This window comes from Carcharhinus amblyrhynchos, chromosome 2, assembly GCF_965287045.1.
Source record: "Carcharhinus amblyrhynchos chromosome 2, sCarAmb.v2.hapA, whole genome shotgun sequence".
Taxonomy (NCBI): Eukaryota; Metazoa; Chordata; class Chondrichthyes; order Carcharhiniformes; family Carcharhinidae; genus Carcharhinus; species Carcharhinus amblyrhynchos.
Genome location: NC_137325.1, coordinates 62,049,801 through 62,062,808, shown reverse-complemented (window position 1 = coordinate 62,062,808; position 13,008 = coordinate 62,049,801). Strand labels below are relative to the sequence as shown.

General features: G+C 41.0%; 1 protein-coding gene across 6 annotated transcripts in view; it reads right to left on the bottom strand.

Moving 5' to 3' along the window:
• The window catches only part of LOC145354925 (zinc finger protein 385D-like), a 553,654-nt gene that overhangs the window by 285,998 nt on the left and 254,648 nt on the right, over nt 1–13,008 (bottom strand). For 5 of the 6 annotated variants that reach the window (XM_080206587.1, XM_080206578.1, XM_080206596.1 and 2 more), the window contains exon 2: nt 1,599–1,741. In XM_080206587.1, the coding sequence (XP_080062713.1) occupies nt 1,599–1,741 (143 nt within the window). Of the gene's footprint in view, nt 1–1,598; nt 1,742–13,008 lie in introns of those variants that run through there. The other variant, XM_080206623.1, reaches the window with a different exon arrangement.

The window sequence follows — 13,008 nt, the reverse complement described above, 5'->3', positions numbered from 1 at the left end:
CTGCTGCCATCAGGCTTTTGAATGGAACTACCTCACATTAAGTTGATCTTTTTCTACACACTAGCTGTGAATGTAACACTTCAATCTCCCTTCCTTCCCGATAGCACGCAAGAAACAGTACTTTTCACTGTACACTAATACATGTGACAAAAATAAGTCAAATCAAAGAGGAAAGCTTTCAGGTTCCCATATCTCTCGCCACCTGCCCACTCATTTGACCTATCTATATCTCTTTGCAGCTTCTTGGGATGATTTTTATGTCTTCCACTGTGAAGGCAGACAAAATATCTGCTCAAAGTCTCTGCTATTTCCTTCTTTCCCATTATTAATTCCCCAGCCTCACCTTTTAAAGAACCAATACTCATTGTCACTAATCCTTTACTATTTTGTTTACTTGTGCAAGCTTTTATTGTTTTCTTTTATTTCTTGCTACTTTTCTCTCATATTTAAATTACTCCATCTAGGGCTGAAATTGTCTGGTTCTTCCCACTGATGGTGCAAGCCTGCTGCAGGTTTCCCAGTGGCATACTGTCTTCCATCACCAAGAAACATGCCGCAGGGAGGCCAAAGAATTTCGCCCTATATCTTTTCTTTTAGCCATTCCTTGCTGAATTCTAATTTCTGGCCTATCATTAATCTTTGCAGTATTGTGCACCATTTATTTCAATTTGATACCATCCTCAACTTCCTTATTTGGCACAGATAACAAGAAGAGCCTTCCTGTAGGGTCTTTCTTTCTCAAACTGATTTATTTTTCTTGAGTTGCTTCTTTACTGCCTTATCTTTTAATTCATTTTCCGATTTCAATTTAGTCAATGCTGTCTTCAACCAATGCCTTTATTTAAATATAAGACACTAGTTTCAGACCCAAGTTTCTCAACACCATGTGAAATTTGATTATGTTATGAATATTCTTATCTAGAAAATCTTTTACTTTGCGGTTATTTATTAATATTGTCTTATTACACATCACCAGATCTAAAATATTCTATTTCCAGTTGGTTCCAGGATGTATTAGTATTATTGACAGACAATATGTCAATAAATTGTCAGTTATCTTCCTTGTTTTTATACTAAAGAGCCATAAAAACTCAGTCTAATAGCTGCAATATGTTACAGAGCATCTGCTTGTTTTACAATTTGCTAGATTTTGTACTCAGTGATTTAAAGCACAATATACTATTTTCTCTTTCTGTAATGTTTGTACATAATATGAACTGAGATTCTAATACTATTTACTTAGTAGAGAACAATTTTAGTAGAAATTAAAAAAGTTGTTTCATATACGAATTGACAGTGCTTTATATGCTACACCCAAACACTCCAGAACAACTGAAAACAGGTTCTGCAGCAGCCACAGCTGTACCAAGTGGAGCTTGCACTCAAGTTAACTGGGATGTAGCTTTATCACAAAGTCGAATTCTAAACGGCCTACGATCATCATATTATTAGCATTGGACAGATTCTGAAGGGCCCATCATGCACTGGTACCATTGCTTTCTCTTTCTGAAATATTAAAGTCAGCACTGGGATATTTTCACAGCCCCAGTCAAAGGTAGCCTCCGACCAACAATAGAGAAAAGAAACAAAGAACTCACCGCATTGAAATTGGGGAATAGGCTGACCGCAGCAGCAGAGTCCAGTGGGAATGGAAGAAATGGTTTAACATCCAAGGCCGGCTGCATAGCTGGGACTGGCGGCCGTATTAAGGCAGGAAGCGCATTGCTTTGGCATGTGCCGCCTGTAGAGAAGAGAAATAAGTCAACATTTATTTTAGCGTGTGCTTGTGTTATGTTGCTTTTGCATTCCATGTCAGACGAAAGACAGCAGCCAAAACTGGGAGAGGAGGGGGTGGGAAGCTCAAGCAACTGTTTCAGCTACCCACTTCAAAAAGTGCACCACGACAATCCTGCTGCAGTTATCACCAACACCAGAAAATGAATAATAGCACAGACAGATGTCCATTGCTGATTAATCCATGGACCAGAAGAAAATAAAATATTTTGGATGGTTGTGCTCAGAGGAGTGTAATTCATTCACGGTATACTGACAGACAAGCTGATCTCTGCTGATAAAGCTACACAGGCTGCTCACTACCCTGGGGTGAGCTCAAAATCTGAAAGTAGGAGCAATTCCAAGTCTCTGATCGTCCAATTGAAATGAGCTTTTACAGTCTGTGGGAAAAGTATGCAAATGAGCAGGAAATCACAATACATACTGATGAGCAGCAGCATGTTTACATACCACTGAAAACCCATAAATTTGTTTGCTTCTTGCCACAAGGCACCCTCCATCAGCTGCCAAGAATATAAAATGGCTACCGACCTAAATAATGCTGTGGTTTCAATTATTTTCCAAATTATATTCCTTTAATATTAATTGAAAACTAAGTGAGTCAAAGGAATGGTTTTAAGGAAAAAATATAACTAAGTTAACAACATCCATTTCTGGGATGCACGCACTGGACTGTAAAAGCCGCTGGTTGCTTTCCAAGAGATATTAAAATTGAAATGTGATGGGAATATTTAACACCACAACACGTGGCTCAGATGTACAACCATAATTTGGCCAGCAAACCTCACTTTTTTTCTGCTCCTAGTTATTCTGTTTAGTATAAATAGAATACAAGACTTCTTGTGACAGTATAACTGCATTCAATATCACTTCAATAATTGTTTCAATTGGAAAATACATTTGTCAAAACAGGTTTGATGCAGGTTCAGACAGGTAGCTCATTGAGTACCGACTGGAAGCACATTTATGTGGGACACAGGGCAGAGAAAGCATTCATGGTTTATAGGAATATGAATGTTACCAATGGACTATCTGTTCTGTTTTGGACGCAAGATGCAGCATTAAGCACTCTGAGGTCCAGTATCAGAAAGTCTGAATATGAAGTAAAGCTAAAGCTCTTTTGCCCAGCAACCTGTCTTAATCTCAGGAGTTCTGCAGTAACAGAATCACATTTCCATTTCCCACACCATACATTCTTGTGGCCTCTCTGAATAAAACTGCCAATTAAATGTCTGTTAGTGCTGCTGAATTATTGTCGGTTTGGTGCTGCAGTCTCATGTCTATTGGTAATTGTGTTGAGGCTGCCCAATCTCATTTCACTGAGAATGCTTCCAGCTGGCAATGCAAACAGGTTTTGAACCATAAGTCTTGAGCTGGATTTAAATCAAGATGCTGCAGGTCAAAGGGCATTGTTCTCACTCCCCACCCCCCATAACTCACATCCCAATGGAAATAACATTGCAATGTTTGAATTGTTTGCAACATTAAACATATTTATCTTGATTATATCAACGATTACAATTGCTGTTCAGATTGTGAAATTTTTGATCAATGAAATTATCTGTGATCTCAGCTGATCAGCTGCATCTCCTGATACACTTATGCCGGGCTTGCCTCCACATTGTTGCTTCTGCTAAAGCTGTTTGATATGCAGCTTGTAGAAGGTGGGGGAGAGAGCAGGTCAAGGTGAGTTGGCTTCTTATTTTCCTTTTCCAGGGTTGTTTCTCAGATCAGTGAAGATCAACGAGGGACAGTCTAAATGCATTCTTGATCTGAGTACAATGAGTAAATCTTTTGTGGCCAGGAGACTCAACATGACAGTTTTCCACGGGGTCGCTTTTGATCCAAGTAAACAGAAAAGCATACTTTGCAATTGTTTTGTCTTTATAGACTTTCTTGGTAGGGAGTACTTCAGCTGAGAATTACTTGTGCCAAAAGCCAAAAGCACAGTTTCCTTTTCAATGCTCTGGGAATGTGCAGAAAATAACAATTGTTTCCCAGCTCCTCCAGCATATGTTCCTTCTGTTTATTTGTCAAGGCTTCTCATAACTTCTGCGAATTCTTTTTACTGCCAATGCTCCTAAAAGAAAACTGATTTCTCTGACACACTTTTCTTCTCTAATGATAGGGCAGCATGGTGGTAGTGGGTAGCACTGCTGCCTCACAGCGCTAGGGACCCGAGTTTGATTCCCAGCTCAGGTCACTGTTTGTGCGGAGGCTGCACGTTCTCCCTGTGCCTGCATGGGTTTCCTCGGGTGCTTCGGTTTCCTCCCACACTCCAAAAATATGCAGGTTAAGTGGATTGGCCATCCTGAATTGCCAGTTAGTATGAAGGGAGTTAGCAGGGTAAATACATGAGTTTACGGAGATGGGGGCTGGGTGGGATTGTCGTCGGTGCAGACTCGATGGACCAAATGACCTCTTTCTGCACTGTAGGGATTCTACGAATAATTTTGGAAAAGAACATTCCAGGAAAAAAATGGTGAAAACTGACATGAGAAGAGTGTCTATTTAAAATGAAGTAAACTGTCTGTACAGCATTGCACAGTGTCCTTAATAAAACAGGGGGAGAAACAGAAGTAATAATATGCTGCACGTAGTTAGATCTAGTTAGAATTACTGAGACAGATTATAATCTTCAGACTAGCTCTCAGCATGAGAGGCTGCAAGCAGATTGAAAAGAAAAATGATAGTGGAAAGGACACTGCAGTGATTTTTTTTTAAAACCTTAGCTAGGATATTAACACCAGCTCCCAGGTTTCACAAGCCTAACATTTCACGGCAGCCAGCCAGAGATCAAAATTGACTCATTCAACAGTTGTCAGGACAGAGAAAGGGACATTACTGATCGAGGGCTGACCTCCCTCCTTTTTCCACACCAATCTCTTCCTCCTGCCCTGTCCACTCCTTTCCAATCACCAGTCTCCCAGAGGCACCCCTTGAGGTAATGCTATGGGCACAAAGAGCCTGACTGATGGGAAAAAGGGGTCAGGCTGAGAGAGCAAGCAGGCTCCAAAGAAGTGAGCAGCAGGAGTGTGGTCCTGCAATCCTTTGTAGACTGATGCAATGAGTTTAAATGACCTCAGCAGGGAAGGGAAGGTGAGTGGCATGCCACGTTCAAGTGCAAACATCCTCACTTTGATTTCACTCACCTCCCTTCCACAGCACTCTTCAGATCAATGCAACTTATTCCTCCAATCAGCATATTAGTCCTCACTCTCATCTTAGTGCAACCTCAGATCCATTCCTCACAGTCACCTTCTGTGAATGTTGTTATTGCATCCTCTCCACACAATCCATTTATTACAGGTATCCTTTCTATTGGATAGTGCACAATTCCAGGGAGAAGCAGAAACTCAGGGGTAACTCTCCAGTCATCATCACCATGGGCAGGATTTTCCAGCTCCACCATGGCATGTTTCCTGGAAGTGGACGTGGCACCATTGGCTGCCAGTGGGATCTTCCATTACCACTGATGTCTATGGTGTTGTGCGCTCACCCATTTCAGTGTTGGGGAACCCGCCATGATGGGGCCGCCTTCGGAGGTACTGGAAGATGCCACCAGCAGGAAGCATTGGAAATTTCTACCCCTTAAGTGCTGCAGAGAAGGAGGCAGAATGGTTGTGGAACGGCAGTTGGAGATGGAAAGATGTCTGTTTCGCAGATACCTAGGGACAGGATTAAATATCACACAGCTACATTGTACATGGCACTCAATCATGTTGGCCTGATGTTACCAGTAACTGGAAAAATGATCATCTTCACAATGGTGACTCTGAATCGTTTCCTCTTGTCAGTTCCAATTTATGTCATTTATTTCCCACAGGTTGGATCAAGCATCGTGCAGGGACTGATACTGTGGGAGGTAAAGGGGTTCTCACAGGCGATCTGGCACTATGGCTAAACACTACCACACAAACCTTATGCACCAGCTCAGAAAAACAAACCTTGCTGAGGCTGCCAAGGCAGATGAATGGGTTAGTACATGGTGAGGAGCAGATCACATGTCAGCAGGATCAGGGTCAAAATTTCATTCTCACTCTCTCTGGTGGGTTCTGAGGTGAGTGGCAAACATAATGATTCATAGATGAGACTCCCTGTGGGATCCCACCCACCCTGACACAGTCGCAATTTTATAGTGGGGTGGACAGGAACTTGGGTGGCAAGCTCACTTTTGCCCCATTTAAGGCCCTTAAGTGGCCACTTAATGGATTTTCCAATCCAATCTCATTTTTTAGGCAGGCATGCACTGGTCAGAGCAGGGTGGGAAACTGGAAAAATTAGAAATGTCCATCTTGGATGGAAAGCCCTTCAGATTTGGGGCACCTGGGAACTTGACTGGTTCCTCTTTACCTACCCTACAAGTAAAATAAATAGTAAAGTTTATTTATTTCTTAGTCACAAATAAGGCAGTGAAGTTACTGTGGAATTCCCCTAGTCACCACAATCCAGTTCTTGTTCAGGTCAATGCACCTAACCAGCACATCTTTCAGAATGTGGGAGGAAACCGGAGCACACAGAGGAAATCCACACAGACATGGGGAGAACGTGCAAACTCCACACAGACAGGGACCCAAGCTGAGAATCAAACTCAGTCCCTGATGCTGTGAAGCAGCAATGCTAACCACTGTGCTACCATGCCACTCTTGGGGCTGTGCCACCCATTTTGTTTTGTGGGCCCTTGCACTCTCAAATTTGGCAGTGGGTTGGGGTGGGTGTAGAATATTCAGCTCATGCATTTCTAAGTGCTTTGCTGAGACTTCCTTCATAAGAGAGGTTTCAGCATTTTCCTAACCACTGATGTCAAGCTAACTGGCCTATAATTTCCTTTTTTGTCTCTCCTATCTTTGCTGAATAATGGTGTTAAACTTACTAATTTCCAATGCATCAAGACCAATCTAGAGTGTAGGGAATTTTGAAATATCATTAACAGTGCATCCACTATCTCTGTACTTCTTTTTTAGAACCGTTTGATGGATGTCATCAGCCCCTGGGGATTTGTCAGCTTCTAGTCTCGAGCTTCTCCAATACTTTTTCTGTCTTGATATTAATTACTTTGATTTCCTCATTCTAATTAGTCCCTTCATTACCCTCTATCTCTGAGATGCAATTTGTGTTTTCTATTGTGAAGACAGACACAAAATATTTGTTCAACATCTTATTCCCCATGATAATTCCTCCTGTCTGAATCTAAGTGGCCATTGTTTACCACATCTGCTCTCTTCCTTTTGATATACTTGTAAACATTCTTGTAATCTGTTTTTATATCCCTGAATGGTTTTCTCTCATTTCCCTTCTTATCAACCTTTTGGTCACCCTTCCCTGTTTCCCAAAACTCTCTCAGTTCCCAGGTTTCATGTTATGCCTTGCAGCATTATAAATCTTTGTCTTAAGTGAAATATTAATCTTAACTTCCCTGGTAAACCACTACTTGATCTTTTCCATTGAAGCCTTGTTTTTAATTGAAAATATTTTTTGTTGAATATGGCTTTTTTTCAGGAATGATACAAAATAAAGTTTGAAAAGGGAGAGAAAGAATGTGTAACTTCACAAAGGTAATCACTTGGGTGATGCCTCCAAAAAAGGTTCATCAATATTTCAAAAGTGCTAAAAGGAGGAATAGTGATCTTTAGGGACCAAAAAAGGATTTACAAATGGAGACTAAGGACATGTTTAAACACTTTTGTATCTGCCTTCACCAAGGAAGAAGATGGTAAAGTGAAAGAGGAGGTAGTTGAGAAAGAAAATGTGCCAGAAATTGATAAAAGGTAATAGAAAGGTTGGTTGTACTTAAAGTTGATAACTCAGCAGGCTCAGGTGGAATACATTCAAGAATACTGAGCAATGATAGGATGAAGCTTGCAAAGGACATGGGAGGGTGCCAGAGGACTGGAAAATTTATATGTTATATCTTCATTTAAAGCAGTGTGAGTATAAAACTAGCATCTATAGGCCAGTCAGTTCATACTAGAAGAAATAAAAATCCAGACAAATACAGATTGATTAAGGAAATCCAACTGGATTTGTTAAAGGTAAACAGGTTTAAGAAATTTGATGGAGATTCTTTGACATGGTAACAGAGAGAGTTGATGAGAGTAATAAATTTAATGTGCTGCACATGGATTTTCAAAAGGTAGTTTGATAAAATATGACACAACAGACTTGTCAACAAGATTGAAGCTCACAGAATAAAAGGGACAGTGGCAGCATGGATCAAAAGTCGGCTGAGTAATTGGGAATAAAGAGGATGACTCTCCCACCTCAGCATGCCTGGCACAGATCACACTGGCCTGGGAAAATAGTGTACGGGCCTTAAAAATCAGTTTTGTGCCTGGTACAAAATAGTTTCCAATTGTCCTGGTCCCTTTCATTGGCACAAACTGGATCACACCCAGAAAAGGCATAAAGCCAATTGACTGGATTGCAGTCTCATTAACAAGTGCAGAGCATGATTGTCCTCCCTCCTAGAATGTTCCCACCTCTCCAGCAGAAGGTCACGCCAGCGTGAATTATGACTGGTCTCCACTAATGAAGACCTGGCATGCTGGGGGACACAGAGGCCACTGAAGTTCCCGGGTGGTCAGTGGCATGGCTGGGAAATGCCCACTAGACATTGTTGCCCACTGAAACATCCCAGCAGTGCTGTTTGGGTGCCCTGGTGCTGCTAGTGTCGGTTGGGTAAAGCCAGTGTTCCAGGGCAGTGCCAAGGCGGTGGAGCCTGAGTGGGTGCTATTTGGGGTGGGGGAAGGGGGAGATGTGTGGGGGGGATCATGAATGGGGACCCATTGAAGGACCCCAATTCCCCAATGTCAGTGATCTATATCGGGGAGGAAACAGGGAAGCATGTATAGTCACTGTTGTAGTGTAGAAATTATGGCAGGCCAATTTGTCCCACAAATAGCAATAAAACATGTGACCATGTCATCTGCTCTGGGCGTTGGTTGGATAAATGTTGGCCAAGACATAGGGAGAATTCTTCTGCTCTTCTTTGTCAACCCAAAAGCGCCATACTTTATATCCAACTGAGGGCAGATGGGACAATGATTTCAAAAATGCAACACGCCCTAAATGCTGCACAGATATGGTAGCCTCGATTGAATGCTCAAGTCCACAACCCCTTGGCAAAGAGGCATGAGAGCTACCACTTGGACCTGAACTGGAGCAAGATTGCTAATCCTGATGACATTTTTCTATCATCCTCAATAAATGTGCCTTGAAACTTATTGCTGAAGTTTCCATTGCTGTAATTTCAGTTTTTTGTTTCCCTTCCCTTGGAAATGTACATTCATCTTCCCCATAAGAAAGGTAAACCCTACCTAACCTTCCAACTATTGCCCTTATATGGGTAAATTCTAAAGCGATATTAGCTGCTCTTAACTGAATTTATACATCATTCTGAAATGAATCCATAATAATTATGACTTTCAGTGCAGCCATTCTGTAATTTTCCTCCCACGTTACACACTTCTAAAATAAATTCTTGAAAACTATGGTAATACTTCGTCACAATCTCATCAAAGCATGGAACAGTGTCTTGCACCATGAAAGTTACCAGCATATAAACTTTTACCAACATTATGCTCACCCCCTTTAGTTTTCTCAGATCTGTAATTGATGGTTATCCTCTGACATCTAATGCATTAATTCTGAAATCTTTTGTCTACAATCACACAGTTTTGGGAAGAAACAAAATGACATTAGGCATAACTCAAGTGGACTTCCTGATATGTGTGTCTTGTTATGCAATGTCCCACTATAACGGGAATGGATGTCTTTCCCTTCCACTGTTCCACTGATTCACTGGATTGCAGAGCTGTACAGCACACAATGATCAGTCTGCGAGTTTTAGCGGAGCTTTATTATAGGTTTCTCAATGTTCTGGCATCTGAAGTGCAGCTTCCAGATGCTTAATGCATGTTTAGTAGTGACCCTACGAACTGCGTGGGATTGATTCTATTTGCATTCTGCTGATGTTAGTGGCAGTTTGAAAAGTGTCGTGAGCCACTGCCTACAATGACATAACCTGTCCCATTTTTTTAAATGCTTGAATAACCTTGGCAGTGAAGGCCACATTAAGATGGAGGCATCATTTTAGCTACTTGGAAAGTTGGTATTCACTCCTAGGGCATAGGAATTGTGAGAAGCAGCCAGTGGCGCCATAAGAGTGCTGTCAGCTAGGATGGACAATGAATGCTAACTTTGCCAGTGACACTCAGATATCTATGACAGAATAAGAGAAAAAAAACTATAGGTTTTGGGGAAACCTCATCGTACATAAAAAATGTGCAGCCTGGCCATTCTAATGCAGGTTGTCCATACAGAAAGCAGTGAAGTTGTTAAACTGTTAAATATTCCATCAGTCACTTGTTGGTTCAATATGTTAACTGCAGACTGTGTGATGTTGGTGATGTTCCCTTGTGGCAGCTTGCATTGAGCCAAAGCTATAACAGCTCAAGGCTGTAGTTGTAATGACAGCCACCAGCAGTGTAATTTCTGCAATGGAGGTTGCTTAGATATTAGTTTCCAGGGGACAGAGCGACTATATCATTGCTTCTCAAGTGAGCTGAGGCCGAATTAGGTCAATTCTATTCTTTGGGTGCACTGCAGTCTGTAGTCATGGCTTCCTGGTGAGGGTAGTCTAACTCAAGTGTAATCTCATCTAATTTGGCATTCCCTTTCTCCCCTCTACTCTTCCACCTTTTCCCAATAGGAATCACATGATTTCATTAATCAGAAGGCCCAATTAAAAATAGCCCTGTGTAAAATGTTGGCCAAAATCCTTCAAAAATAGTTTTGAAGAAACAAGTTGCCAAAACATCCTGAAAAAGAAATCTTGACAGTTTGCAGATACAACTTATAATCACTAAAAATCAGTCACCTCTTAAGACTGACCTCTTGTCAGTGTAAATCAGACTTCCCTGCAATACACAGCCCACTGCCAGTAAGAATCACAGAAATAATTCATTCCAGTGTTGTGAGAAAGCTTGCTTTTATCAATAACTGTGTCTGCTGCTATAGGCTATCCCACCCCAAGGATGATTGTTTTGATTTGATTTATTGTCACATGTTTTAGTATACAGTAATTTAGTATTGTTTCTTATGCACTATACAGACAAAGTATACTGTTCACAAAATACATAGTGGAGAAGGAAAGGAGAGGGTGCAGAATATAGTAGTGTAATCATAGCTAGCGTGTAGAGCAAGACATTTTTTAAAATCGAATCCCTACAATGCAGAAGACACCATTCAGCCCATTGAGTCTGCACCAACTTTCTTGACAGAGCACTTACTTCTCCCCGCCCTATTTCTACAATTCCATACATTTACCATGGCTAATCCCACCTAACTACACATCTTGAGATACTAAATGGCAATTTAGCATGGCCAATCCATCTAACCTGCACATCTTTGGATCAACTCAATATAAAGGTAGATAATAATGTTAGAAAAGTTATAAGAGTTAAAGTACAGCTTTAAAAGCATTCAACAAGAGTAAAAGATAGAATTAGAGGGTATGCCGGGGACAGCTTGTAAGAAGTTGCCACACTCCGGCGCCGTCTGTGCTTGTGGAAAGAACTCTGATGATTGGATTCTTTGTAGAGTTTCATGACTTATCATCCTATGGTAATTGGAAACTATATCACTTTGTAGAGTGAGTACACTTGTGGCATGTGAGAGGTTTGCACATACAGAAAGCTCAGAATTGTGTTTGATATATTTAAGCCAGTGTGCAGCAAATTATGGCCAATCAATTCATACGGATTAAATTGAGTAGCCACAACATGCAATATAGAATCCCCACATCACTTAAGGAAGCCATTCAGCCCATCGAGTCTGCACCAACTCTCCAACAGACCTTCTTACCCAGGCCCACCACCCACCTTATCCCCACAACCCTGCTAATCACCCTAACTTGCACACCTGAAGACTCTAAGGGGCAATTTAGCACGGTAATCTGCTAATATTTGGACTGTGGGAGGAAATCAGAGCAGCCAGAGGACACACATGTAGACACAGGAAGAACGTGCAGACTCCACATAGACACTCAAAGGCTGACATCGAACCCGGAGTCCCTGATACTGTGAAACAGCAGTGCTAACCACTTGTCACTGTGCTACCCAAATATACATTTAATTGTTTTATGAATGGAATTTGCTTTTGCTCCTAATAGTTATGTAGTACTGCAGTGCTATATAAAATTGTAAAGGGTTAATGTAGAAAATCTTATTGTGCACTGGCTAGCATCCCAGTCTTTAAGCCAGAAGCTCCAGGTTCAAGATCCACCGTAAGACCTGATGACCAAGGAAGTTGTATTCATAATGTGGTCAAGCAGCTTGAGTGCATCAACCTGAAATCCCTTCGAAACACATCAATACTGCAGTAATAGTGGAAGAGACTCCTGGTCAGTCACACTTGATGTGGAGTGGCACAACCTAGTGACTGATTTGTTACCTGTTCCATGAGTAACTAACTATGGAAACTGACAAAAATCTGCTTTCATGCATCACGAAGTGCAAGAAGAAAACTGGAATTTAAAATGGTTATTGTGAATATGTAAATGAAAAAGTTTACATAATCTTGGGGAAGTGATGCAAGATCACATGACTATCATTAGTGAGTTATCTCTTACATCCTCATTGTAAATTTCATCATAGATGTTGTTATTCTTTACATTTTGCATAAAGTTGATATTAAATGCAACCTCAGAATACTCCAACAGTAGTCACTGACAACAGCTCAAACCCAAGAATATGAGAGAAATATCTGTCAGCTATCTACAAGTTATTCTGTATAAGCTATTATATACTTGTGGTAATACTTAAAGTCTTCAGTTTTCATTAAATATTGGCTCAAATTTCACTGTGGGAGCTGGAGGTCAATGAATAGCATTTTGAGTAGTCAAGAACAGCCTGCTGTAAAGCTCTGCCAAAACTGGCCAAGTTGAATGCCTGTGTACATATTAAACAGGAGTTCAATTCTAACAATATTTTTTATTGTAAATTAGGTTTAAAAGTATTATAAAAAGGCAAGTTTTGATCATGTATTTAGGAGATTAACATTGGACTGTTCCTGCAATAGCCAATACCCACTCAGCTGAAGTATATTGAGCAACGCTCTCTTTATTACTGGGTGCAATGGTTCAAAGCCTACTCTATAACCAATGCATTACTGCAAGCCCCTCCTGGGGCTCCATACTGCATAAAACAATGCGCA